Genomic DNA, 27,608 nt, shown 5'->3' on the forward strand with positions numbered 1-27,608 from the left:
GTTCCAGACTGCATTTCCCAGAAAGGTTTGCGGCGGCCGAGCTTCCAACAGTCCTGTTGTGAAGTCTAACGCTCCCGTCGGCCTTTGCAGTTTGACTAGGGGGACTACATCTCCCAGGCGCCTCCGCGGCGCCGCCCACCGGAAGCGGAGGGCGAGTCGTTTGTCCTTGTACGACGAGTGGATCGAGGTACCATGGTGGCCCGAGTGTGGTCGCTGATGAGGTGCGTGGAGAGCCGGGCAGGCTCCGAGCCTTCAAGAAATGTTTCCTGTTGCAGGCACCTGTGCCCTGCGGCTTGGTGCCGCGCGGCAGTTCATTCTCAGTTGTGTCTGGCCTTCAGCTCTTCATGGTCCACATAGGGAAACAGCTTATTGGCGAAGTGAGGACCGGTCACCTCCCTCCGACCTCCCTTCGAGCCCTTGAGGCTTGGCTCACTGTGCCAGAGCACCTCGAGTCTGTTTACCCTTTTGTGCAATGGGCATGCGTGGGAAATCCTGCCGTTCGCCTCTCTGGAGGTAATGAGTGACATACAGGGAACTTCCGGGGACTCCCTCTAAGACGTCTGGAAAGTCAGGGTCTTAAGTGTAAGCTATCCCGCTATCTGCAAGAATTCGAAGGAGCCAGTCTCTTTTTTAAAAAATCTTCATTTTCTGTGTATGTTTTGCGTGCATGTGTGTAAGTGCACCGTTATCGTACAGTTCCCACGAAGAACAGAAAAGAGCGTCGGATCCCCTTGAACCGGAGGTACAAGACGGTTGTTAGCCGCTATGTGGGTGCTGGGAACTGAACCCTGGTCCTCTGTAAGAGTAGTCAGTGCTCTTTACCTCTGAGACATCTCTCCAGTACCACTATCTCCATTTAAGCCTCATTTTACACGTAAAAAGTCGTCGGAGGAGGCAATTTGAAAGATCTGGGTTCCCTGGGCTCTCAGGGTGCCCCAGAATCGGACCCCTTGGGGTGAGATGCAACAGCACTCCTGAACTGGGCTTGCCACAGGTTTCTCATCAAAGGAAGTGTGGCAGGCGGCGCAGTCTACCTTGTCTACGACCAGGAGCTGCTGGGGCCCAGTGACAAGAGTGAGGCTGCCCTGCGAAAGGCGGAGGAGGTCGTGCCCCCAGCCATGTACCAGTTCAGCCAGTATGTGTGCCAGCAGACGGGTCTGGAGATGCCAAAGGTACCTGGGCTGGGAGTGGGGCTGAGAGTGAGGCTGGGACTTGACAGATCAGCTTTGGGGTGGCCCTGGGGCCTGCTCCAGCCCGGTTGGTTGAGGCCCCGAGCTTCTGGGGTGAGGTGAGGGGCTGCTGACATCCCTGTGCACCAACCTCTCTTCTCTTCTCTCCAGCTCCCAGCCTCTCCAAAGATTAACCTTCCGAACTTCCGTGACTTCTGGAACTCAGGTAGACCCTGGTCCCTGTGCTTGGGGAATGCCTTGTTCCCCAGCTGTTTGCCCAGCCAATTCTTTCCTATTCAGCTTCTGTGTGCTGCCTATGGAGCTAAAAGTAGAAAGGCCTGAGTGTGATGCACACCTGTCATCCCAGTACTCTGGAGGTAGAGGCAGGAAGACCTGGAGTTTAGGGTCATCCTGTTACATAGCCTGGGCCACAGGAAACCTGTCTCTTTTAACAAAGCCACAAAAGCTGGGTGTGGTAGTGCACTGAGAAGGGCTGAAGCAGGAAGAGAGAGCTTGAGGCTAGCTGGGCTACATAGTGAGATCTTCTCTCAAAAATCCCCAAATAATAAGCCGGGTATGGTGGCACACACCTTTAATCCTAGCTCTTGGGAGGCGGAGGCAGGCAGATCTCTGTGAGTTCGAGGCCAGCCTGGTCTACGTAGATAGTTCCAGGCCAGCTGGGGCTACAGGGAGACCCTGTCTCAAAAAGACCAAAACAAAACAAAACTAAAAAAACCCCAAACAAGCCAGGCGCAGTGGAGTGCCCATCTTTAATCCTATTACTTAGGAGGCAGAGACGGGCAGATCTTTGAGATGGGTAGGAAGTTCCAGGCCAGCCAGCTAGGGCTGCATAGTGAGACCCTGTCTCAAAAACCCCCAGAACCCGCCACTGGAACTTGTCCAGTGAGTCAGACGGGGCCACATTCCTGCCTGTTTCTCTGCTGGCAGGTTTGCAGGCTTCCCCAGGGGGTTGGCTGAGGGTGGCTTGTGCAAGGTGGCGGCCTCCCCAGCACCTGCACTGTGCCTGCAGGAATCATGTCCGTGATGTCCGCTCTGTCCGTGGCCCCCACCAAGGCCCGAGAGTACTCCAAGGAAGGCTGGGAGTACGTGAAGGAGCATGCCAAGTAGCAGAGGCTGCCTGTCCCAGCAGAACTGCCAACAGGACCAGGAGTCACAGAGTCCACCAGACTAGGGACCCCACTCAGCGCAGCTTTCAGGCCCAATAAAGGATTTTGGAACTGCTCCTGTCTGTTGGCTGGCAAGTGTAGGGGACGACTAGGGGACGGCCTGGGGTACCTCTGTCGGCAGGCTGCTGTGTGGAGTTCTGGCTGACAGTGGGTCCCTGTGATCCACAGACACAATTGCTGGGACCCAGAAAATGTTGGCTGGTTTTTGAGTGTTTTGTATGTGTGTATGCATGTGTGTCCAGTACTAGCAGAGGTCAGAAGAGGGCATTAGATCCTCTGGAATTGGAATTATGGGCATTTGTTAGCCGCCATGTGGGTGCTGGTAACTGAACCCCGATCCTCTGCAAGAGCAGTCAGTGCTCTAACCCCTGGGCTATCTCTGGTACCCAGAAAGAGTTGAGAAGAGGCTTAGGGGAGCAGGGAATTCGAAGAGTCCTGAATGTAAGCTTCACCTACAGACCAGCAGGGGTCACCATGTCTGTGGCCCCTCCATCCTGTCTTCTCTCAGTCCTTTTCTGTCACCCTCACTTTGTGTTCTTGACAACCTGAGGTACCAGCCACTTGGGTCTCCCAGCATTCTACCCCAGAAGGATGCTTTCCCCAGGGACAATGCCCCCAAACTCCTTTCCCACACTGCATCAAGCTGCCTGGGGCTTGAAAGCGTCTGTCTCCCCAGGAGGCTGTGAGCTCAGGGGTCCCTCACACCCAACCACACAGGATGTCTGTCCAGTGGGAAACCAGCCTCAGGAGGCTGGTGGGGCCCCCCAGCACCCTGCACAGGTAAAGTGGAGACCTCAGTGCTGTAAACTTTCCCATGGAGATGCCCTGAGCTGTGGGTCCTCCCCATTACCAGCCTGTGCAAGTGATGGGGACTTGGGGTGAGAGGTGGAGGCGGCTTTAGAAGGGCCGGGGGTGGGAGGTGAGGGGTGATGAAGGAGGTTCTAGAAGGGGCCAGGATGCTAGGGTGCACTGGTGGGAGGAATTGGCCTCCTGCTTCAAGAGTGACTTGTACACAGATATGGAGACAGGTGTCATTCAGCGTGGCATCACCTGCACAGCTGGGAACCTCAGAAGGCTGTGCCCTTCCAGCCCAACAGGCACCCTGGGGACTGCCACGGCAAGGAGAGCCAAGGGACATGCAGAGCACCCAGAGCTGGTGAGGCCTCCAGGCCACCACCCAGGGCTACCTTGGAACCCAGGCAGGGGCTCCTGGTTGCTGCCCAACCTGCCTTCTACCATCCCTTCAAGTATAGGGGGACAGGAAAGGTGGCTCGGGAACAGACAGCAGGTTGGCAGCTGATGAATTAGATGGATGGGCAGGTGGTGGATAAACGGATGGATGGTTCCGTGGATATAGGAGTGTGTCTTGTGTAAGCCTACCCATCCTGTCCACCTGGCTTTGGTCCTTAGTGGCAGGCAGCCTTGGGGTGGAGGTTGGCTGCACAGGGTGTGGCATCAGGCTGGTCACTGGGCTGCCTGCACAACTCCAGGTGAGGTCAGGTGGATGTGGGTGACTTCTGTGTCTTACAACGCTCACACCGAGGGCTTTCTCTGCCCTGTGACCCATGTCTGGGCTGCAGTGTGAGGCAGATGGCCCTTTACCCTCAGTTGCGGCTACTGTTCCCTCTCCATGGTGGGCCTGGCTGGGGTGGTGGAATCACTCAGTAGCCCAGCCGTGCCTGCAGCTGTCATGGTTTCCTGGGATGTTTGGAAGGCTTCCCTCGGCTGTGGTGGTCCTCCCTAGAACACAGGGCTGGGTGTTGCTCCTCTGCCCCCTTGAAGAGAGAGTGCCGGACGCATCCAGTTGCACCTGTGGTAGTCACTGCAGCCTCATGGGGGGCTGAGTACCTCCCGCCCTCAGGGTCATCGGGCAATACCGTCTGTGTCCAGGAAGCAGGAGCTAGCCCTGAAGCCCAGGTGGCATGGGGCCTCTGTGCTAACTACTTTCCTGTGTGCAGGCTGGGGATGGCATGAGGCTGGGCGCTGGGCCACTCTTCCCTTGTGCTAATGTCAGGCAGCCTTAGAGTAGAGGACATTGAACAGAAACACCTTTATTACAAAAACAAAAAACAAAACAAAAAAAGAACAAATTCACATTGTATCCAGCTACAATATGGCAGCAGATTAAAAAAAAAAAAAAATCCTTTGTACAGACAGGGTGGAAGGGACAGTCCTGACCGCACAGTCACAGTCACAGGTGAGTGGAGCATCTCAGTAGCGGCGGGTGAAGCGGGCGTCACTGGGCCGGCTGCCCCTGCTCTGTCCCCCGAAGCCACCCTGCATCCCTCCACGTGGGATCACATGGCCCCGAGAGGCACCGCCAGGGGCGAAGCTGCCTCGCCTGGAGAGAAGTGGGCACTGTTGTACGGGGCCACCCGACTCCCAGTGCACCCCAAGGCTCACCAGTGAGGGACAGTGTAGCACTCACCCCGACATGCCGCCGCGACTCATCATGTGGCCTGGCACATTCCTCTCACCACCTAGGGGACCAACATATGATTGTGTGGGCAGCTCTCTGGCCCATCTCTGCCCAATCTGTGCCCCACCTGAGCTGGTCAGTCCCTCTCTGCAGAACAGGGTCTGCATCCTCCTGGATCTAGGGTCACCAGTTCATCTGCAGACCCACCAAGGTCGTCACTAAGTGGCTCTGGCCACCTGTGAAGCTGCGAGCACCAGCTCACCTTGCCACCTCTTATGCTCTCGGTCCATCATGCCCCCATCTGCAGCGCCCTGCCATGCGCGGTCATCCTCCAGTCTCCGGCCGTGTTCCCCCCAGTCACGTCTGCCCCTTGGAAAAAGACACTTCTGACCACCACTGCGCCAAGTGCATGGCCAGCAGGGGGCTCAGTGTGGCTAGGGGCTCACTATCACCCAGTGTGCTCAGTCCCACCTGTACCCCAGGGCACTTCTGAGACACAAACCTGGGGGGAGGGGGTAGGCCCCGGCCTTCACTCATCCGCTTGTCAGAGCCGTAGCCCCAGCCATCACGTGAGTCCCGGCCATGGCGCTCTGGCCCTCCATGGCGCTCAGGGTAATGCTGCACCAGAGAAAACGGTTAGGTCAGCACTGACCCAGATCCCTGGACAAGGACAGTGGCCCTGACAGCCTGGCCATCAAGGCTCGCAGCACAGTAACCTGGGATGTGGACCAAGTTCTGGCCAGTATGTGAAACCCTGTCCACTCATTGCCATACTCTCCCCTCAGGAGAGCTCAACTTTATAAACCTGTCTTGGGTGCCCCCACTCCCCCCACTTTTCAGCAAAGGTGTCTCACAGGACCACCCCACCTTGCACAGTCAGACTTCATCAATTTGTGATACCCAAAGGGCAGAGGAGTGACAGCACACCGCAGCACCCCAACAAGCTAGGCCAGTTCTCCCCACTTGTGTGAGGCCTAGACAGTCTGGAAATTGAAATCTCAGCAATCCTCTGGTCTCAAACCCTCTCAGTCCTGTGTAGTGAGAACAGCTGCCAAGCTCAGCTCCAGTAACAGCCTTTTTTTTTCTTTTTCTTTCCCTGTAGCCCCAGGTGTCCTGGAACTCACTACGTAGACCAGGCTGGCCTTGAGCTCACAGAGATCTGCCTGCCTCTGCTGGGATTAAGGAATGCACGCACTACCATGCCTGGCCAGGTGTGGTAGTGCTACTTTTTTTTTGGGGGGGGGGGGGTCTTTTTGAGACCTGGTCTCCCTGTAGTCCCAGCTGTCCTGGAACTCATTATGTAGACCAGGCTGGCCTTGAACTCACAAGAGTTGCAGGCTACAGGCTTACTCCACCATGCCCAGCATCCTTTTAACCCCAGCACTTGGGAGGCAGAGGCAGGTGACTCACTGTGAGAACTAGGCCAAAATGGTCTAACTACTGAGTTCTAGGCTAGCCAGGGAAACATAGTAAAATCAGTCTCAAAAAAATGCTCCCCCAAACCAACCTCCACCCTTAAAACAACAAAACAGCATTTTTAGAAAATATTTATGTGGGGCTGGAGAGATGGCTCAGCGGTTAAGAACACTGGTTGTTCTTGCAGAAGACCTGGGTTCAAATCCCAGCACCCACATGGCAGCTAACAACTATCCATAACTCCAGTTCCATGGGGATCCAATGGCCTCTTCTGTCCTCCGCGGGCATTGCACAACATGGGTGCACTTACCTACATGCAGGCAATACACACATACACATGAAATAAAAATAACAAAATATTTAAAAAAAAAATACTCTGTATGGTTAAAAATAGAGCACAAATAGGTTTTTTGTTGTTGTTGTTCAAAGACCCAAAATATACAGTGCTATGGTTACGTTTCTAGGGACGATTTAAGTGTCTCTGGCTCCCCAACTGCACAGCAGTGTAGGCTTTAACCCCGGCTTCTTCAGTTTCAGTCATTTACCAAAGCTAAAATCATACTGTAAAAAACACGACGAAGTGGAACAGGGAGAAACCAAGCTTGATCCTGGCTTCTTTCATGTGTGACTTCAACTGCCCTCGACGGCCTTTCTTTCTGTTGGATCAAACACTTTTATTGGATCAAACTATTTCTTTCTATTGGATCAAACACTCCCCTGTGGCCACTTGGCACCATAATGAACCTACATACATGTTCCAAGTGGCGAAAGGTAGGTTGAGAAGAGGAAGCAGTTCAAGGAAGTAACATAGCAATGACTGTGTGGCCGGCTGACCTGGACTCACCCACTTGTTCAATTTTTACCAACAGGATGTAGCATTAACGTAATCACATTTTAAATCAGTGTAATTATGAAGTACACAGAGAGGAAGATGAGCACACAACATCCGATGAGAGAAAAAAGGACACCACTGCCTCCACGCCCTGTCATCAAACAAGCTCCGGGCCACGCTGCCCGAACAGGTCCAAAACACCATTTTTAATTTTTTGGAGAAAAAGCACAAACTCCCAAGTTTTTAAATGTGTATGAATGTATTGCCTACATGTAAGTGCACCTGTGTCATGCAATGCCCGCAGAGGACAGAAGAGGGTGTTGGATCCCCAAGAACTAGGAGTTTCAGAGGATTGTTAGCTGCCATGTAGGTGCTGGAATTCAAACCCAGGTCCTTGCAAGAGCTCTTAAACACTGAGCCATCTCTCCAACCTCAAAACTCCCAAGTTTTAAGAGACAAGGCTGGACAAAACCACCAGGTACCAAGGGCAGTTGGACCCAATGACTTCACCTGTTCACAAGGTTTCCAAACTGCCTGACATGCGCAGGTATGCATAAAGGGTCACTGCCTGTCACTGCTTCCCACAACAGGACAAGCAGCTCAGCACAAAGCTGTGGCAACAGGACCGGAGCTTGGTGCTCAGCCCCTTGCAGAGAAAAAGCCACAAAATGGGGCTAAATTTGCTATAGGTCAGGGTACCCAGAGCAGGCGGGCAGCACTAAGGAGGGTAATATTCTGTGGCCTGCATCTATCCTGGAGGCCTGACCGCCATCTACATGTGCACACAGACACCAAAGCAAGGTCGTCAGCCTTGTCAGGAGCCAGGTCCCTGGTCACATGGACTGATGACCAAGGCTCTGTAGGGCTTAACTGGCCAAGTGTGCCATCGTTCTACACAGCCTGGTGTCCACCGGGAGGCCTCATGACAACACGGGGAGACCATGTAGCCCCTTGGCGTGGCTCAGCAGCCACCCTGCTACAGTGTAGGGAGTGGGAGCAGGGCCTGTGGCCACAACACCAAGACCAAGTGCAGTGGCAGCCACTAGGGGTGCCCTGGGGCTGGGACCTAACCACACTGTGGAAGCTGCAACCTGTGCTTACCTGTCCTTCCCTGTCTCCCATCATGGATCTGGAACCTTCTCTCCTGAAAAAGAATTGTAGTGAGCCAGAGTGGGGAAGGGGCTGGCTTGCCAGACCCACAGCTGCCCACAGGCTGCCAGTGGGGCCTCTCACCTGTCCACCGAATGGTTGGGGTAGCGGCCGCGGTCCCTGTGGTCAAAGTCATGGAAGCGGTCTTGGCGGCTGAAGTCAGAGTGGTAACGGTCATCCAGGGCGGCACGCTTGGCTTCTGGCCAGTATGCATCGTCACGCCTGTGACGAGAGTAGGATGGGGACAGACCTGTCAGCCCTGAGAAGCACCAGGACCCCAGAAAGCCTGTGTGCCTCCACAGCCACCACACCCATAGCAAAAACACACCGTAGAAGGTCTGAGAGACAAGGTTGGACCTAGAACTTAATGGCCACCACACCGTGCCTCAGTACTGTCGTGGGCGTTGAGCACCCTGACAGAACATTCACGGTCAGTCTACAGAATGGCAGGAGGACCTCAGCACCCCATGCCCCAGGGTTGAAGCAGACTCGCTGCCTGCAGGACAAGGTGACAGAGGCAGTGCCTTGCCGCCAAGGCCAGGAGGCTGCAGGAGAGGCTGCATGTGCATGGCACATCTGGCCATGAGGCCATGTGAGACTTGCAGTGGACCCAGGAAATGCTGTCTGGCCTGAAGCACTTCCACATCAGGGGTCACATGGGACCCCAGGGGTCTGGGCCCTGCTTGGGTTCAAGTGTGATGACCACTTTCTGTGGGTCTCAGGTGGGCCCCGAACCCGCTGTGCCCTGGGCCCGGCTTACCGGCCGTCCACGTCATAAGGCCTGCGCACGGCGGGTCGCCGCTCCTGCTCATAGCGCAGCTCCTGCTGGCGCCGCAGCTCCTCACGTTCTCGGTGGATGCGCTCTTGCTCCCGCCGCCGCTCCTGCTCCACGTGCATGCGCTCCCGCTCCAGCCGCTCGCGTTCCATGCGCTCGCGCTCCAGCCTGTGGCGGTGAAAGGCCAGGCGCTCCCGGGCGATCTCCAGCCGCTCGCGCTCCTCACGCTCCCACTGGGCCTGCAGCCGCTGCTCCCGCTCACTGCGCTCCCGCTCCCTGCTGGGACAGGGCCCTGTGAGGCCACTCTGGCTTCCTGGGAGCAGTGGCGCTCACATCCTTTCTATCCCCTTGCCCTCTCTGGCAACCTTCCGTGGTCTTTGGAGGTCGGCATGCACAGCAGCAGGCTCTTCCCCAAGGGCCCACTCCGTGTCCAGGCACTCAGGGCATTCAGGCTGCTTGTGTCCCCTCACCCACTCACCTACGAGAATCTGAGTCTCTGGACTTGCGAGGCTCCTTCACCTTGTCAAAGGACACGACGGAGCGCTTCTCCCTGCTGGCTGATTTGCGGTCCTCGCTCTTGGAAGCCTGCAGTACCAAAGACCAGAGGGTGATGGAGGGAAAACAGGGACCCACAAGGGGACAGGGACAGTGATGGGAAGGATGAGACAAGGTACCAGTCAAGAAATATACATAAAGAAAAGACTGGCTCAAAATAGAGCCGACTGTTCTATTCTGAAAGCTGCCAGAGACGAAATTGTGTTTACCCTTCCGCTTTTCTGTATTAACCCAGGCTGGACCACTCTATCTGATCGCAGTCAAATCCCCTGACTCCACACTCGGGGCTGGAGGGCGTTGGGTCCCCACAATGGCTAAGCCAGAACTTTCTATTCTTTACCTTTCCATCTAAAACAACGTCTTTAACTTTTCTAGTTTGAGATAGGCAGCCTGGGCTGGCCTGGAACCCGTGGTGATCTCCCCACCCTGCTTCCAGTATGTTTTGATGACAGGCCTGCACCATTGCCCTGGCTTAAGTCTTCAAGCCCCTTCCTACTCCCTTACAGCCAGGGCCCCAGCTCAGCTCCTCAGCTGTGTGGCCAAATCCACCAACAGTGACACCTGGGCCTGGCTGGGCCTGCAAGTCACCTTCCCACTTTTCTAGAGGCTTCTGTGTAAGACGGGGGTTTGAAAGACATGGTCTGTAAGCTGTCCTGACTGCACATGACTGTCCCCATCAACATGCCAGAGTTTAGAATGACTGGTTGTATCTGCCCTGACAGTGCATGCTGACTGAGCCCAGGGTCTTCTAGTGAGTCAGCACAGTGGGGAGAGTGGCAGGGCAGCTGCTCTGGAGCCCGTAGGGCCAGCAGTAGATGCTCCCGTCTTTTAGACTGGTCAGCCTTATCAGCACTACTGTGACCAGCCTGGAGAATAGCTTCCTGCATCCAGGGGTACCATCTTCCCCCGCAGAGGTCTGGCCCCCAGCTGACGCCCAGCAGCCCTGCACTCACTCTCTCTTTGGACCCGGAGGTCTTGACGCTGATGACGGGCACACCTTTGCACTTGTCCATCACCACTGTGCGCTCCGTGCCCCGGCTTCCTGTGGAGCAGATGGGAAGCTGCAGACAACTGTCATTCAAGGTGGCCAGGCTGGAGTGGCAAGAGGCCCGGGTGGCACCTACCTGACTTGGTGGCTCGGGAGCGTTCTGCGGGCTTCTCATCAGGGCCCCTGCTCTTCTCCCCACTGCCATCGTCCCCCCTTTTGGCATCATCTTTTCTGTCTGCTTTCTCCTCTCTTTTCAGGTTTGTGGCTCTGGGAGTGACACATGGGTGTCAGAGTACATACTGAGGAGGCAATAGCCTTCCCGTGAGCCCAGAGTGAGGTGGCCACGGTCCCGGGGAGGAGTACCTGTCGCTGGTGCTAGCCTTCTCCTTCTTGCCATCCCCATCGCGCCTGTCAGGCACTCTCTTGCCAGCAGGCTCACTTTTGGCCTGCAGGAGGAAGTCAGTCACATGCCAGTGCCACTGTGTCCCACTGCCCCAGCACAGACGTGGACAGTCACACAGCCGCTCACCTTCTCCACAGAGATCATCTTGCCATGCAGCTCCGTCTTGTGGAGGTGGCTGATGCATTTCGTGGCCTCTTCTGCTGTGGACATGGTAACAAAGCCGTAACAGCGAGCTCCGGGACTCCGGGCATTTGTTACCACCTTGGCACCCACCACCTGAAGAAAAAAGGACACACATCTCAGAGAGCCGTGGGTGCAGGTGCAATGGCCTCTGTGTGGCCCATGAAAGCCACAGAGTGGGTAGGCGGAAGCCTGAGTCTGCACAGCGCTGCCGTCCACGCTGCCCAACTAAAGGTACATAGTGCAAGCTGCCATCGGCCTACCACAGGAACCAGGGGTACAATAGAAGGCTCTGCCTGAGCTCCTTTAGCATAATTTAAACCACGCCAGCAAGTTAACAGTCACACTACAAGAATGAATTGGGAACTGGGACACAGCAATGGATAGACACATGACCCAAGTGTCCATCACAGTGACCAAAACAATTGGGGACACAAATGGAACTGATAGAACTGACAGACTCACACTGTGCACCCACCCAACTCTCAGGCCCTGGCCAGCCTGGGAACTGGGAGGTGACTTGATTCAGGAAGCAGCCATAGGCTCCTGGCTTATTGTGCCCTGTGGGGACACAGCCCAACTGGGACTTAGGACAGAGCCCTGTCCCAGCTGGTCCTGCACACGCCCTTCAGGCAGCTGCTGTCAAGGGCCCGAGCTCAGCCCCAACAAGGTGCATGGCTGCAGCAGGCCTCACCTTCCCATACTTGCTGAAGAGGTTCTTCAGGTCTGTCGCTCTGGTCGTAGACGAAAGGCCGCTGACCCAGAAATTTCTACCGCAGCTGCTACGACCTATGCAAAAGAAAAGTTCTAGTCAGTAGCACATATCTGCAGGTCCCGGGTCTCAAGCTCAGAGGCCCCAGGGACACCAAGAGCCCAGGCCCATGGCACAGTCAGCAAAGGGCTGGCCACAGACCCCAGTGGCCTTGCCCAAGTTGTCTTTTGACCATTAAGTAGCTGAGCAGGGAGGAGGAGTCCATTGCCTGCCTTCTAGAAGCCATACTGGACCTTCCTGGTCCTGCACAGCCAGGGAGTAACTGCAGTCCCATGTTCTCACTTCCTAGTAATTTTGGTTTCGAGAAAAGACCTTGCTAAGTAGCTTAGTCTAGCCTGGAAAGTGTAGACTTCCTCTGGCTCGCCTCCTGAGAAGCCGTGAACTGGATACGGCTCATTGAGTCACTTTAACTGGAGGTGTGACTCAAAACACACTCAGAGCACGTCAGCGCTTAGGGGTGGGACTGTGGCCACAACCCAGGACCTGCGATGTTAGCAGGGAGGAGGGGAAACTTTCATAAAGATTCAGGCACATCTGTATGTCAGGGGAGACATGGGCTGTGGGGATGGGGACCTCACCCTTTTCCTCTCTGGAAAGCCGTTTTGTGTCCGAGTCATCTTCAACAGAACTAGAGACAAGAGACAGTGTCACTGAGGGGGCTGCCACCGCGGGCAACAACCCAGAGCCTTACGGACCCACCAACGTTGCATACCTACCCGGCACCTAGTTCTCAAAAAGGACACCCCGACAAATGAGTTTTGGAAAGCTGACCTAACCATAAGATTTCATACCCACAGGAGTTAATTTTCTGCCGGGCTAAAGATAATTAAGAAGAATTAAAGCAAACCACCGTGACAGGTTGGAAAAAGAAAAAAACAAAAAACGATTACAGAACCAGTGTAAAATAAACGAGGAAAGATGGCGGTGTGTGTGGAGCTGGCCGGGCAGCCGGGCTGCCGTCTGGGGCCGTCAGCTCGTGCGTGGCGCTAGTGGATGGGGAGGAGAGAGCGTCGCTCTAGGACTGAGAAACAACCAACCTCGTTTTCTGATCAGCGCCCTCACTGGCTGAGGACTCTTTAGGAGCCGCAGGGCCGTCATTACAAGCGTCAAAAGCAAACTTCTTCACGTCGTCTTTGCTATCTCGCGGCTCAGGGCTCGGGGCAGCCGGGGGTCGCGCCAGCTCCTGGCTGGCGACGTCCGCGAGCTCGGCGGCCACGCTACTCTGCTCAACTGGCTCCTCGGGCCCTACAGGCCCGCGGTCTGGCCCGGCTTCGCCTCCAACTGCAACTGCAACTGCGCCTCCGCCCGGCTCCGCCGCCTCCCTTTTCACTACCGCTAACGGGGCGTCCGCCTCGCTCCACTGACACCGCGTCTGAGCACGTGCAGCAGACTCGGCCTCGCCGCGGGCCAAAGCTAAATCTCCCTCCTCCTCCTGCTCCTCCTCCTGCTCTTCCTCTTCCTCTTCTTCCTCCTCTTCCGCGGGGCAGCAGCTCTCAAAAAGGTCCTCTTCTTCCGCCGCCTTCCTGTCCGGCCCCACGCTACTCGGGGCCTGGGCAAAGGGCCGCTCCAGCTCCGAACCTTCTTCTTTTCCTGGCTCAGATTTACAAGTTTCCCCCAAAATGTCGAGTATTTTCTCATTTTCTACGGATTTAACGGGAATAGAATGGCACAAGGTTTAATCACCAGGGAAACAAAGCAACGACAAGTGCGGCTCGGGCGCGGCGCCGCCACCACGCCCACTGCTACTACACAGAGATTGGAAAACCCGCTGCGGCGCTACCTGCCCGCCACCGGGCTCTATGCTACGGGCAGAGGACAGTGTCCCGGAGCCTTCACCCCACAACCTTCTGTGTCTTGAGTCTTCGTCCTGTGTGCTGACAGCGCTTCAATCTTCGGGTTCAGCTTGAGTTCAAGGTGCCTAACCAAGTGCTGGCCTTCACTCCTCTAGTACCACACACAGTGCTTTGCTTTTGTGACAATGTCCTGAGTGCATGTCTTCTGGTGGGTGCAGCTTGGCAGTCCCGAGGGACAGTATGTTTTTGCCATTGTCTCGCGGGAGCGCTCTCCTCTTCGGGGATCCGGTCATGGCAAGTCCACATGGCATTCCCTAGCTCCCTAAGCTCCCTGCACCACGATTGTGGTGAGATGCTGCCAGTATCACAAGATCCGCCAGCGATCAGTGCCAATCTGGAGCCCACGGGTACGTGGCGGGCCATCATGCCCGCCCCTTCTGTGAAAAGGCAGGAGAGCAGGTCTCCGCTATATGGTGCTCACAGGCTGCCGGTCACGTGCACAGATCTGGTGATACGGCTGGGTTTCCAATCTCTATGGTCCTGGTGTGCTGTGGACTGCACAGCGCTAGCGCATTGCTCGCTAGAGTGTGGCCACTGGTTAGAATAGCCTCCCCGCTATGGGAACCCGCTGCCAAGCTCTGCATTGGACAGTACCTGGCTCCAGGGACGCGTCCTCCATGTCCTGCAACAGAAAACACAAGTCAGACAGGGCCAGGCAGCCCGGAGCCCACACCCCACTGTAGACCTGCCTCTGAAACCCACTGCCCTTGGTGCCTGCTCCGCTCAGGACTGGCTCCCTCTGCACTGAACTGCTGACATGGAGGACGGCAGGGCTGGTATACACCTGCCCGAATCTACCTGCCTGGCACACCCACAGACCTCACTTCCACCAGCTGCTTCCTGAGCGCTTTAGGGCGGAAGGGGATGGCTCTCCCACCCTGGGCACTCGTCCCCACCATGTCTACTGTCCCCAGGAAACCCCGCCTTGGGGCTGAGCTCGGCCTTCCTGGCATGGATCCCCCATCTCTGTAGACAACACCCTGACTCAGGCTCCACTTGTGAGACACCAAGGCACAAGGAGACACTGTTCTCTATGGCAGCCAGGGCAGTGAGCATAGAAAGGCTGGCTGCTGTCAGCACCTCTAGACAGAGCAGGAGCCGAGCTGAGGGCTGCAATTCTGAGATAGCCTTGCATGTGACCTGGAATCTGTGTGCTCAACAGTGGGGACAGGCACCTCCTGTCTCTCTTCCCTGAAGACAACCCTAATGCCGTGGGAAGACCCTAGCTCTGCGTCTTTCCTCTAGGGCCTGGCCTCCCCACAACCTGTACACCCAGGGAACTGAGCTCTAGATGCAGAACACACTGGCGAGTGCTGACTCCTCAGGTGCTGTCTCCAAGTGTCTCCAGACAGCTGCACCCCATGCAGATACTCCCAGCCAGGAAAGCGCTGCAGCTGCCTTGGTGAGACAGAGGCTGATTCGTGCCTTGCCTAGTGGCCATTGAGCAGCACAGGTGACAGCTGTGCCACTGCCACACAGCACCTCCCAGGGGACCGAGACCCACAGGGACCAATTCGTCCACAGCTCTCACCTGCCGGCTCTAAGGTTACACGTTCACAGTCCGGGACCACACAGCCACCGAGACAATCACTCGGGCAGGGTCTGAGAGGCTGCCCCGTGGTGGCCATGACCTTACAGGCTGGGCATCTGCACCCCAACACCACAAAATCTGGCCTTGTGGGAACACGGAAAGGAGACCACCCAAGGTGGTGGGCTGGAGCCCAGCACTGAACAGTACAGCGGCCTTTGAGGTGTATATGGACGCTGCTTAGGAGACCCCAACAAGTTCCTGCACTGTCATGTGTCCACAGATAACCCAGAAATAGTGAAGGGGAGAAGCAGTAGGGAGAAGCCTGCCACCACAGCAGTCCTTCCCGTCCTCAGGGGCTGGGGATGGAAGACATGGGGACCCACAGCCTGAGCCGCACCTAGGCTCTAGGCTCTTCTCACAAGCTTTCCGTGCCTGTCATTCTGCTGTGGCCAGAGTACCCAGGGCTGAGCACCGGCTCTGAGGAGGCAAGTTGAGGACAAAGGCTGGTCGGAGGCCTCACAGGTGTCAGGACATGGACCCTGGCTCCCCTGGCTGCCAGGTGACCAGCTGCTTCCAGAACCTGTGGCTGATCTGAGTTAAAACAGACAGACAATTTACCTGCAGGATGGTGAAGTCGGACGACGACGTGTCCACGTTGTTAATGGCTTCCTTGTCTTCAACCTGTGGGATGAGAAGAGAGCATTTCACAGTGGCTGTGGCAAAGGGACAGCTCGGATTCCTGCAGCCTCTGCGGCTCAGGCAGCTGCCCTGGTCTTCTAGAACTCCGCTGCAGAACAGAGTCCAGCTCTGGCTGCGCCACCATTGCTAGTGGACTGCTGGCTCTAGGCACCATGCACGGCATGGCCACAGGCGGTCCAATCTGCAGAGGCCTGAGAGCTCAGCAGCTGAGGCCAGGTATCCCCAGGAGATGGCTCCCTCTGCCCATAGCCAGGACAGTCCACAGCACACAGGACATCTGCTCAATGCCACCCCACCTCTTTCTTCCCCAGATTCTACTGTGTCCTGGGGTGTGAGGTACATGCCTCAGAGCCTCGTGCCCCAAAGACCACACCAGCGTCATTTGCGGGAGCTAGGGTACCAGCACCTTGCCTATCCCATACCCCCTCTCAGAGCCCCTTAGTGCCGTGTACCTAGCCTGTTTTTTTGTGTGCTGTGTCCTGAGGCAGTGTCCCCAGGGCACCCTGATGCGTGCTATATTCTGGGCACTGATACTCTAGGTCAGCAGGCAAGTCTGTCTCAGGCTATGTGGGCTGAAGTCTTGGGGTGACACTGAGCTCTGGCCCTGCAGGGTGGCAGCAGTCACTGAGGTCACATACTCAGTGTTCTCACAAACTTGATTAACAGAGTAGGTATGAAGAGACACCCAAGAGTTACTGGGCCTCACACTTGTGATTTCGGTGACTGAGGCCCAAAGGAGACCTGAAGGCTGCTTGAGGTCACACAGGGTTGGTGATGACTCTCACGCCACCATGCTCCCATCAAACCACCCAGTATCTGGCAGACCCAGGACACTTCTGAGCTGAGAGCTCTCTGAGGTCCTTTCTGCAACACGGGTGTGTCTTGGTCACCCTGCACAATGAAACCCCTACCCAGAGCCTGCACTTCAGCTCAGAGTCAGTCCCAGGTAATAGGTGCTGACTATGGGAAGAGGGGATAGATGGCCAGACTCCAGCAAGAGGCCAAGACAGGTCTCTGCTCCTCTCAGGCAGATAGCAAGCTGTGTGATGAAAGCTTGGGGCAGAAGTGATGGGCACCCAGCACAGAGTCGGCCAGTGGCCTGTGCACCTGCCTCACACCCAGCAGGGCCCCATCAGCTGGGGCGCTCCTGGCCCCTCTCCACGTCCTGACCCTAGCACCAGAGTCACAGTGCTTGTGCTGCAGTATTCCCAACACAGCACAAACTTATTACAGCTGGATGTGCATTTCTAGTGGAGAAGCCACGGTTGCAGAGACAGGCCAGGGATGGGCATGGGGAGGATGCAAGGCTGTCAGCAGCTAGTGTGCCTGTACTCTGCCATGTGAACACACAGGAGGTGAGTGTGATGATGGCATTTCTGCATGCCTGCCCCCAGGCACAGGCTGCCCATCATGCAGAGCCAGGACCACAGAGCCCAGTGATGATGTCTGCTACCTACCACGTGCCCCCGCAGGCTCTCTGGCAGTTCCTTCCCACTGGCCTCCGGCAGCTCCCTGTCACCTAGGCCCTCAGGGAGCGTGTCGGCCTCCTCCTCCTCTGCACAGTCTGCCATGCTGCCATTGTCGATGTCCGCCTCATCCAGCACACTGATGTCCATCATGTCCATGTCCTGCAGGTTCTCCAGGCTGGTCTCCACATCCTCCTGCGACACACAATGCTGCTGTGACAGGCTGGGAGGCCACCTCCATGGACATTCCATCTGCTGACAGAGCAATACCTACCTGTCCATCCCCAGAATTCTCCTCCAGCCCGTTGTCCTCCGCACCCTCATCTTCTGGTTTCCGCCCTGGAGAGACAGCATATGGGCATGAGACCACACGCCCCCCCCCAGCCTGTCTTGAGGTCTTGGGGTGCACATCTGCAGTCTCTTCTCCCTGTGTTGGGATGGAGAACTACCTGGGGCTCTCGGCTGCCTGTGGAAACACCCATCTGGACTGTGGGCAGGACCCTTTCCTGAGCAGGGGGCCCCAGTCTATGTGAGCAACAGGGTCCCAACCTCTGCAGGCTGTGGAGGCCACGTGACCAGCTGCTTCAAGCTTCTGCAGCCAGAGCCCTGCTCCACGATGGACTGTGACCCAAACTAAAGCTGCTTTGTCAGAAGACTTTACCACAGTAATAGGAAAGAGAGGCAGACAGTAGACAACAGTGTGACATAAGCAGGCTTCTGCAGCTCCCATGAGATAATGCTGTGAGCAAAACACACAGGCATAAGGTGTGTGCAAGGGGCAAGGTAGAAGGCTCAGCCGGAAAAGGTGCTTGATGCCAAGCCTGACCACTTGAGTTCAATCCCTGGGAACCACACATGGGAGGATAGAACCAACTCCCACAAGCTGTCCTCTGACCTCCACACATGCTCAAAATAAATGCAATAAAGATGTCTGTGTGGGCTGGTCATGGTGGTGTACACCTTTAATCCCAGCACTTAGAAGGCAGATCATGAGTTCTGGCCAGGTTGGTCTACACAGTGAGACCTAGTCCCTTCCAAAAAAAAAGGGAGAAAAAAAGGGTTAGGCTCAATGTGCCTTCAGAAAATAGATGCACACATTCTCCGGTCCTCAGTGTCTGGTGTCGGCACTCTTCCACAGCACTCTTGACAAGCGTCATGCACAGCTGTCTGTTCCTCTTGCTTGGCTTGTGGCAGACCTGGGCACTCACTCCCAGCAGCACTGTGCGAGGACTAGACACACTGGAGTAAGGCCCCACACCTCTGCCCCGGCCTCATCACTCTGGCACTCAGGCCAAGACAGGAGGAAGGAGTTAGATAGAGGCTAGCCAGGCCTACACAGTGAGACCCTGTCTCCAAACAGCAGACCAATCAGCAGATGAGCAGTGCTCGGATACTATCCCCTCCTGTCATCATCACCCAGGCTCAGCGGGCTTCAGTGGACACTTGGACAGACGGTAGGGCCAGCGCCTTCTTTTACTGAATGCATTTTACAAGCACCTATTTTAACCTGAATTCTAAAAAAAATTTTTTTTTTTTTTGGGGGGGGTGGGTCTTTGTGAAACAGGGTCTCCCTGTAGCCTCAGCTGGCCTGGAACGCACTATGTAGACCATCCTGGCCTCGAACTCACAAAGTGTTGGGATTAAAGGTGTGTGCCACCACACCCGGCTGAATTTAAATCTCTAACAGACTGTCCGCTTTTGTGAAATTCTGTCCCTTCTCTCCTGCTCATGTTGAAACTCCCAGTCCACCTGCCCTCACTCCAGACCAGAGTCACACGCACCCTCCCTGTCCTGACTTGGCTTGGGATGAAGAAGTCTCCCTCCCCATTGCAACCACCACTCCCTTCATGAGTGGCTCCCTTGGTATGTTCACGATTACACCCTCCCACCTCCATCCCTGAACTACACACTGCAACCAGGTCTTTCAGAGTGTGCGTCTTATTAACTTTAACTAATGAAGGAATTTTTTTTTTTTTTTTTAAGCAGGGTCTCCCTGTAGCTCCAGCTGTCCTGAACTCACTATATAGACCAGGCTGGCCTTGAACTCACAAAGATCTGCCTGCCTCTGCCTCCCAAGTGCTAGGACTACAGGTGTGCGCTACTACGCCCAGCAGGGAATATGTTTTAAAGGTTTTAAAAGTTTGTTTGCCATTTATTTACTTATTTCACATATTGGTGTATCTCATATACACACATGGTAGTCAGAGGACAACTTGCAATGGTCAGTTCTCCTTCTACTGCATGGGTCCTGAGGATCGAACTCTAGTCATGAGGCTTAGCAGGAAGCTCCCTGACCTCTGAGCCATCTCGCCCCGTCCCTAAGAAACAACCTAAAAATAGCAAAGCCTGAGGCAGGACAGTGGGGCACGACAAAATTCTTGGGCCTCCTGTGCAACTTAGGTGCCCCTCCTGACAGGAGCAACAGGAACTTTTCAGGCTTCTGAGCATCCCGGTAATATAAGGACAGTATATATTTATCTGCCCACTTGGCAGCTAACCTTGTATCTCCAGAATCTGCAATACTCAGAGGAAGCACCACAGCACCCAGAACCCCCAACCCTGGTCCCCAGGTAGAACCCACTGCTCTGCACCAGAGGCAGGCAGATCTCCGTTGAGTTCAAGGCCATCCTAGTCTACATAAGACTTCTAGGCCAGGTGGGGCTACAGGGAGACCCTGTTTCAAAAAGACTGAAAAGCATGGGGTCCGGACTGTGTGGCATGGGCTGCTGTAGGTAACCGCACTGCACACTTGTGAGGTGCCCAGCTGGAGGCCCTGGCAGCAGTGGTGTCACAGAGAACACAGGCAGCAGGGGTTCCATGGGCATGGCAGACAACTAAGCAGGCCTGGGGGGGGGGGGGGGGGCGCGTCAGCCTCCCGGGTCTGTTCCTTATAGAATGACAGGGGACTCCAGCAGAACCTGCCCTACAATTAGGGGGTGGAGAACTGTTTGCCTTGGCGCACCTGGCCCGAGTGATCTGGAATTCACTGTGATCCTCCTGCCTCTGCCTCTTGGGTACGGCAGTCCCGGGATCCCGGCCACCTCCAGTCCTGGCCTGATGGTGTCCTGTAAATAGCCAGCCTTGGGGTGTCCCCGGGGCTCTCGGTCCATTCTGAGCAGTTGGCAGCAGGCGTCTCCCCCCAGCTCCCTCAGCCCCTGGCACAGGCCCCGTGGGATTTGGTTGCTAGCCCTCTTCCTGCCAGGGGATGCTTGCTCACCTGCACCTGCCACCCGTCCCCCGCTGGGACTGAGGGACCTTCCTTTCCACCCCTGGCAGTGTGCAGTGTTCTCAGTCTTTATGCTGCAGCACTTTCAGAGGTCTGCTACGTGCCTTTACTTCTACAAATTTCCTGCGTGTGCCTGTGGTGGCCGTCAGGTGTCCAGCTGCACCTTACCCCTTGACACACCGAGCTGGGCTGGCAGCAACAAGCCCCACCATCCTCCTGTCTCTACAGGCATGTGGCTTGTAATCTGGGTGCTAGGGACTCGAACTCAGGTCTTCATGCTTGTGCCGCAAGTGTTCTTAGCCACTTGAGCAGTCCCCCTGCACCTTCATCTCTCGTGTCACTTGCTGACCAAGGCCTGTAACCTCTGCATGACTGACTGCCTTTCTTTCCCGCTCTGGTCTTATCCTTTCTGGCCTTCTGCACCGCTGGTCCTACAGCCAGTTGCTGAGCTCCAGGTTCGGTGAGAGGTCTCACCTCAAATGACAGAGGGCTGATGAGAGAGCTTGGCCTGCTGCCAAGCCTGACAACCTGAGTTCAATCCCTGTGACCCACACACGGGGGAAGCGCAGAGCTGACCCCTGCAAGTTGTCCTCTGTCTGCAGCCACGTTCTCCACACCCACAGGCACCTGTCACCAGCACTGTGACCCCTACAGACAGGATCAGCCCTCAGAACTATTTTAAGAGCTCTGTGAAAACTGCTATGGAGTGTGGAGGGAACTGCAGATAGAGTTCTCTAGAATCTCAAACTACCGAGTGCATCCATGAAATGCCATGCTTCTGAGCCCCAGTCTTGGAAAGATGCAGCAACAGGGTATCTGGAGAGACATCACGAAGGCTGAGTGGGAGCTGGCGAGAGGGACTCAGGGAAGCATGGTCTCTACGATATTCTGGTTTGTCCCAGCTCACACCAACTCACTCAAGTAAAAACGAAGCACACGAATCGCACCACCAAGAATAAAGCCAACACCATCACATCACCCTGCACAATGATGGCACAATGCGCTGTGTGACTGAGGAGAGCTGTCAATCACAGCACAGTCCGGCAGCTGCATGGAACAGGCAACAGCGGGGCCGAAGCAGACAGCGACCACAGCGGGCAGCCTGGGTACAACCACGCAGTGCTGAGCCCGTGACCCACCACAGTGAGGTAGGTAGGGGCTGCACAGGAAGCATATGGCTGGGGCTACAGCGGGGAGAACAGGAGTTCACGGTCATCCTGGATTACAATAGCTAAGTGGAGGCCAGTCTGGGCTAACAAGACCTGGCGTCAGGATTAGCCTGCAGCAACAACAGCCTTCTCGTTATGGGTGGGCTCTGACCCACATGGCCTGCTGGAGAGCCCAAGGACCTATTTTAGAACACCAAGACTCCTGATCCCCAAACTAGTAACTTAGCATGCCATGCCTTCCCTCCCTCCCTCCCTCCCTCGCCTGATGTGATGGCAGACGCCTGCCATCCCAGTTGCTTGGGAAGCTGAAGCAGAAGAGTGCCTGAGCCCAGGGGTTTGACATCACACTAGGCACCACAGCGGGACCCCATCCCAGACAGAACAGTGCACCTGAGGGACTTTTAGGAGGCACTTCCACCTCAGGGGACAGGAGGGAGGCCAAGCTGCACCACACACTCACAATGGAAGCACAGGGGTTAGGCTACTGAGAGAGAAGGTGACCCGGGGCCAGCAAGAGGGTTCAGCAGGTAGAGAAGTTTGCAGCCAAGCCTGACAACCTGAGTTCGACTCCTGGGATCCAGATGGTGGAAGGAGAGAACCATATCCTGCAGGTTGCCCTGACTACAGGCATGGCACAGGTAGTGTGCAAACACACAAAAGAAAAATACAGACACTAAAAGAACAAGGCCACATCAGTTCTGTGGCATTAAGGCAGTAATTTTTTTTTTTTTTTTTGGGGACAGGGTCTCACACTGTAGCTCAGGCTGGCCTCAAAGTTGCAGCAATCCTCCCGCCCTCAGCTCACAGTGCTGAGATTACAGCGAGAGCCACTCTGCCCATCACACATATTTTGTTTGTTTTTTGGTGTGGGGCTGGAGGTGGAACCCAGGTCTCATGAATGGAGGGCAAGAGCAAAGCGTGAAGTTCCATTAGGAGCAGAGAAAGAAAAGGGTGTGAGATTCCCAAGAGCAGGACCAGTCTGGGTGTGCATGTGCGGCCAGAGGCGGTCTGGTACCCTCTACCTCACTCCCTTGAGACAGGGTCTGACAACCTGCAGCTCAGTCTAGGGGCAGCAGGCCAGCAAGCTCCTGGGACTGTGCTGTGTCCACCTCACAAACACTGGAGTCATAGACATGTACAGCCACACACAGCTAGCTTATATAAGGGTGCTCAGGAGTTGAACTCAGATCCTCAGGTGTGTGCAGCAAATGCTTTACACACTGAGTTGTGTCCTCAACCCAGGAATAGCTTGCTTTTGCTTTTATACAAAATCACACACATACAATTATGACTGGACACACAAGAAGGCCTGTACATGCCCCAGTTTTCACTCATGTGCTGACTCTGGGAAGGAGCGCCACCTTTTACTTAAGTTCAGACACTTTGTGAAACATCAGGGCATGTTTACTAAACACACAAAGCAAGTGTGAGGAGACCCAAGAGGTCTTACCCAGCAGTACCATCTTCAAATCAGAAACTCCTGGTGCCCGGGATTTCAGAAAGGTGACACACGGGCTCCACCCAGCCCCAAGGACAGACAGGGAAGCGAGGGCTGAGGGAGTAGCCAGGAGGGTGGCCTGTGGGAGAGGTGCTCACAGATAGACCCTTGGCTCTGGGGTGTCTCTAAAGGGCTGTAGCCTGTGGGAGAGGTGCTCACAGATAGACCCTTGGCTCTGGGGTATCTCTAAAGGGCTGTAGCCATGCTGTACTGCTCCTTGGGTGGTACGAACACTGTATGTGGAGTTGAGGGGCGCACAGGCATGTCTCCCACATCCCCAAAGGACAGTGATACCTTTGCCAGGTCTCTTGGTCACCTTCTTGTTTCCCTCCGAGGTGACTTCAATCTCATCAGGATCCCCTCCTTCATCTTCGATAGCCTGGAGAGGGGAGGAGAGAAGGAAGGGAGGGGGTGAGACCACCGGGGCACACCAGGCTGCGCTGTCAGCCTCACCACAAGAGAGACCCCGAGTCCAAACAGCCACAGAGGGCGTCTGGGCAGCGAGAACCGAGAGTACCACTGCTGAACCCCACATGGGGCCAGGGCTCTGGTGACACAAGTGCCCCAGGCACACCGACCTCACCTATTGCTCCAACTTTGCTTCTCCCTGGACACACAGGACCCCTGAGTCCTGCTCATCTCTGTTAGCCTTTCCCTGTACACCTGAGACCAGAGGTGGCTGGCATCCTGCTGCCATCCTCCACCTTGTTTCCCTGACACAGGTCACTTGCTAGAGCTGCACGCAGGCTGGCGGCCATCAAGCCCCGGCCATCCCTGTACCCTCCCCAGTGCTAGGCTCACAGGGGCGCGAGGCCACACCAGGCTTTTTATGTGGGTGCAGGGATTTGAATTCAGGTCTGCATCCTCTTACCCACACTGTCACCCCAGCCTCCTACCAGGCTAGCCAGGGGCTGTAAGCCATGGAAATGATTCTCAGCAGGTCCTGGGGTCCCCACCACCCTATCCCTGTGGCAAAGAAGCCCAGTGTCCTTGATTTAGACCTAATGGTCCTCCATGCCATAGCTGTCAAGAGACACACTGGCCCCAGTGGTCACTGGGTTCTTCGGTGCTGACCCATCCCGGCCTTGAGACCCCAAACTCACCCTCAGGTTTCCCCATGGGTACATAATGGGGTTGCCCAAGGCGCAGGAGACAGAGTCTGCCCTGGGGTGACAGGGTGGACCCAGGGAGCAGCACTGCTGCCCTCTTGGGCCTCTGCAAATCCCTCCAGCAGCTGTGCCTCTGCCCACTGCCAAAAAACCAGGACACGGCTAGCTAGAGGCCACAAGCAGAACCATGGGGGTTCATCCTGCCTCACCAGACAGCTAATGCTGAGACTGCTGGTAGTTCCCTGGCAGACCAGGCAAAAAGGGTAAGACCCTTCATTGGAGACCCAGAGCAGCGGCCCCTTCCTGCATCTGGCAAGTTCTTGGGCGAACAAGTCCTGCCCAGCCCAGTAAGGATTTAGGGCATCCATGGGAAATACACAGGCTCAGTGGGCACATGCCTGTCCTGCGTATGTGAAACCCTGTGCACTATCCTCATCACCACACCCACCTCCCAGCCTATGTGCAAGTGCCATATGCACATGCTGTGTCTTCCATGTGAATGTGGACGTGTGTCATACGGGTGTGTTCCATGTGCAGCGTGTGCAACAAACATGTTGGGCATATGTTCCGTGAACAGATATGCAATGTGTACACGTTAGGCAGATATGCATTTATGCCATAAACACATGCCTTGTGTGCTAGGTGGGTGTGTACCTGTGCCACTGTGTGTGCACTGCCAGCCTGGGAGGCCTCAGCCGCCACTCCTCACTGTCTACCTTGTTTAGAGATGGTGTCTGTACCTCCCCAGCACCCTGCCTGGCCTTTCCCTGCATTTTCAGTGGCTGCTAGGGGTAGAACTCAGGGCCTCACGATTGCAAGGTGGGGATATGACCTGTGGAGCCACTTCCACTGAACTGACTGTTGGGGTCTGGGGGCCCAGGAGGGTGGAGGGTTGAGCCCCTCTGTGCTGGGGGTTAGAGGGCAGCTGCTCATAGTGTGTGGGGGAACCTGTGAGCCCATTCAGCTTTCCACACTGGGCTGAGTACTCCTGTATCAGCTTTCCACACTGGGCTGAGTACTCCTGTATACACAGCTTGTTTACCTCACCAAATTGCCACCACTTTCTTATGCAAAAAGGGATTTAAGGGTCTCCAGCCCCAAGATCAAGGCTTCCAGGCAAAGTGAGACTGCTCTTTCAGAGTCCTGACCCAAACCTCATGGCATCTCAAATGCCTTCACTTGGAACTCACTATGTAGACCAGGCTGGCCTTGAACTCACAGAGATCCGCCTGCCTCTACCTCCCAAGTGCTGGGATTAAAGGCATGTACCACTACGCTGGCTTTTTAAAAAAATCATTTTATTTATTCTATTTATGTGTATGTGTGTATTGCTTGCATGTAAGTAAGTGCACCACTGTCATGCAATGCCCATGGAAGACAGAAGAGGCCGTCGGAATCCCTGGAACTGGAGTTACAGGAACAGTTGTTAGCTGCCATGTGGGTGCTGGGATTTGAACCCAAGTCTTCTGCAAGAACAGTGTTCTTAACTGCTGAGCCACCTCTCTAGCCCTGCGTGTTTACTTTTTATGCAATGCTGGGAGCTTTTGTAAAATGCTAGGTAAGCGCTCTACCACCAACCTATGTCCTCGGTCTCCTCTTCTATTCTGAAACAGGGTCTTGCTAAGTTGCCCAGGCTGGCCTCAAACTCCCTCTGCAACCCAGGACAGTCTTGAACTCTTTCTTTGTCCCAGGCTGGCCTTAGAGCCCATAGATAACCCAGGCTTACGTTGATCTCAGTCTACAGCTCAGGGTGGCCCTGAACTCCCTCTGTAACCTAGGCTGACTGACCCTGAATGCCATTTGTTACCCGAGCTGGCCCTGAGCTTCCTCTTGCAGTTCAGGATGGCCTTGAACTCACAAGGAACATACCTCATCACTGAGAAACCGCTCGTCCTTCCTGTCACATGCCTGACAAATCACCCCCTGGGCTACCTCCTCCAGCTCATCAACTCTGAGCGTGCTTAGGGTTGGCATCACCCCATAGGTCACGGTTTGTCGTCGAAGAAAAACACCCAGTTCTGACTCGGGAGCTGGAGAAGCAGGCTCGGCCCTGGGTTCTAAACCATGCATAACCTGACCCCGCCGGGTGACCTTGGCCGAGTCCCTTCAATTCCTGTTCACACAGAAAGGCGCTGGTTTCGGGGTTGGGAAGAGGCAGAGCGGCGAACCCGCCGTCTCAGGTCCCCAGGTTCCCGACTGCGGTTTTCAGTACTTTCTTCCGGTCGCGCCCGTACGGCGCAGGCATTCGAACCCGCGTCCTGGATGCCCGAGCGGAAGCACGCGCTGTGAAGGCCGCGGGCCGGTCGGACCCCGCGATGGGCGTCGCCATGGCGACCGCAGATTTCCCCCCCCCAGCCAAGCTCACCTTCCGCAGCCGCTCCATCAGCACGCTCTTGTTGCCGCTCGAGTCGAGGTTCCGTTTCCGCAGCTCCGCCCGCAGGTCGATCACCCGCAGGTCGCTGAGCCGCCGCGTCCCGGTCTCTGACGACGCGGAGCTCACGGCCGCTGCGCCCGCCGCGCCCGAATCTCCTAAACCCGACAGAGTCTCCGCCATTCCAGGGACCCTGGTTCCGTCGCCCGCTTCACACAGAACCGGGTCGGTGGGCTTGTGTGTGTGTGTTTTTTGTTTTTGTTTTTGTTTTTTTTTTTGAATCTCAGCTCTCTTACCACAAAATGGCGCCGCCTGAGAGGGAACCGCTCCAGCCTCCCCCGCGGCGCACCTCGTCACTGCGCAGGCGTGCCCGGCGCGAGACCCACGCCGTGCGACGCCGCTGCACAGGCGCCGAGAGCGCGTCGACTGAGCTGCGCGCAGGCGCGTTGCTACTCGCCCGTCTCCCACCCCGGCGACCGGCGGCCGGTGACGCATGCGTGCTGCAGTTCTGGCGCCTGCGTGTTGAGGTGAAGGGCGGCAGCTTGGTCAACCTGCAAGCGAACCGCCGTCTAAGGCGGAGCTTCAAAACGGTGCGCGTGCGCAGCCGGAAGGCGAGGCGGCAAGAAGACCGGAACTGTGGGTGAGGCAGTGCTCAGTAGAGTGCGCAAGCGCAGCAGGGAAGTGAGGCTTGAGGCCAGAGTCTGCGACTGAGACGTGACGTCAGAGAGATGCGCATTCGTAAAGCAGCTCGCGGTGGGAAGAAGGCGGTGACTACGAGAGAGGCGGTGCTTTAACGTGGAAGGCATGCGCAGATGAGGAGCGAGGTCAGAGGTTGTCGGCG

At 55.9% G+C, this 27,608-nt stretch overlaps 2 protein-coding genes across 6 annotated transcripts; one reads left to right on the forward strand and one right to left on the reverse strand.

Moving 5' to 3' along the window:
* Positions 1-85: 85 nt before the first annotated feature.
* Positions 86-2,412, forward strand: Micos13 (mitochondrial contact site and cristae organizing system subunit 13). Of its 2 annotated transcripts, none has more exons than XM_008836945.3 (4): positions 86-221; positions 995-1,172; positions 1,341-1,395; positions 2,200-2,412. In XM_008836945.3, exons 1-4 carry the CDS (start codon positions 193-195, stop codon positions 2,295-2,297), a joined length of 360 nt encoding a protein of 119 aa, XP_008835167.1. In that variant the 5' UTR covers positions 86-192; the 3' UTR covers positions 2,298-2,412. The 2 variants fall into 2 exon arrangements, with proteins under 2 accessions (XP_008835167.1, XP_017654645.1); XM_017799156.2 differs by lacking the exon at positions 86-221 and adding an exon at positions 250-513.
* Positions 2,413-4,387: 1,975 nt separating this feature from the next.
* On the reverse strand, positions 4,388-27,088 carry Safb (scaffold attachment factor B). Of its 4 annotated transcripts, none has more exons than XM_008836946.3 (21): positions 26,762-27,088; positions 23,582-23,666; positions 17,669-17,733; positions 17,386-17,589; positions 15,848-15,910; positions 14,293-14,320; positions 12,883-13,486; positions 12,424-12,473; positions 11,768-11,862; positions 11,020-11,169; positions 10,854-10,936; positions 10,627-10,757; positions 10,456-10,544; positions 9,426-9,532; positions 8,933-9,226; positions 8,257-8,394; positions 8,125-8,167; positions 5,278-5,393; positions 5,038-5,144; positions 4,785-4,836; positions 4,388-4,697 (listed from the first exon to the last, which is right to left on the reverse strand). In XM_008836946.3, the coding sequence occupies exons 1-21, from the start codon at positions 26,948-26,950 to the stop codon at positions 4,568-4,570; spliced, it is 2,823 nt and encodes a 940-aa protein (XP_008835168.1). In that variant the 5' UTR covers positions 26,951-27,088; the 3' UTR covers positions 4,388-4,567. The 4 variants fall into 4 exon arrangements, with proteins under 4 accessions (XP_008835168.1, XP_008835171.1, XP_008835169.1 ...); XM_008836949.3 differs by having other exon boundaries at positions 4,568-4,697; positions 5,038-5,138; positions 8,933-9,223; XM_008836947.3 differs by having other exon boundaries at positions 4,568-4,697; positions 8,933-9,223.
* Between the last annotated feature and the right edge of the window lie 520 nt (positions 27,089-27,608).

The sequence above is a fragment of the Nannospalax galili genome, unplaced genomic scaffold (assembly GCF_000622305.1).
Source record: "Nannospalax galili isolate Female #2095 unplaced genomic scaffold, S.galili_v1.0 scaffold77, whole genome shotgun sequence".
Classification (NCBI taxonomy): domain Eukaryota; kingdom Metazoa; phylum Chordata; class Mammalia; order Rodentia; family Spalacidae; genus Nannospalax; species Nannospalax galili.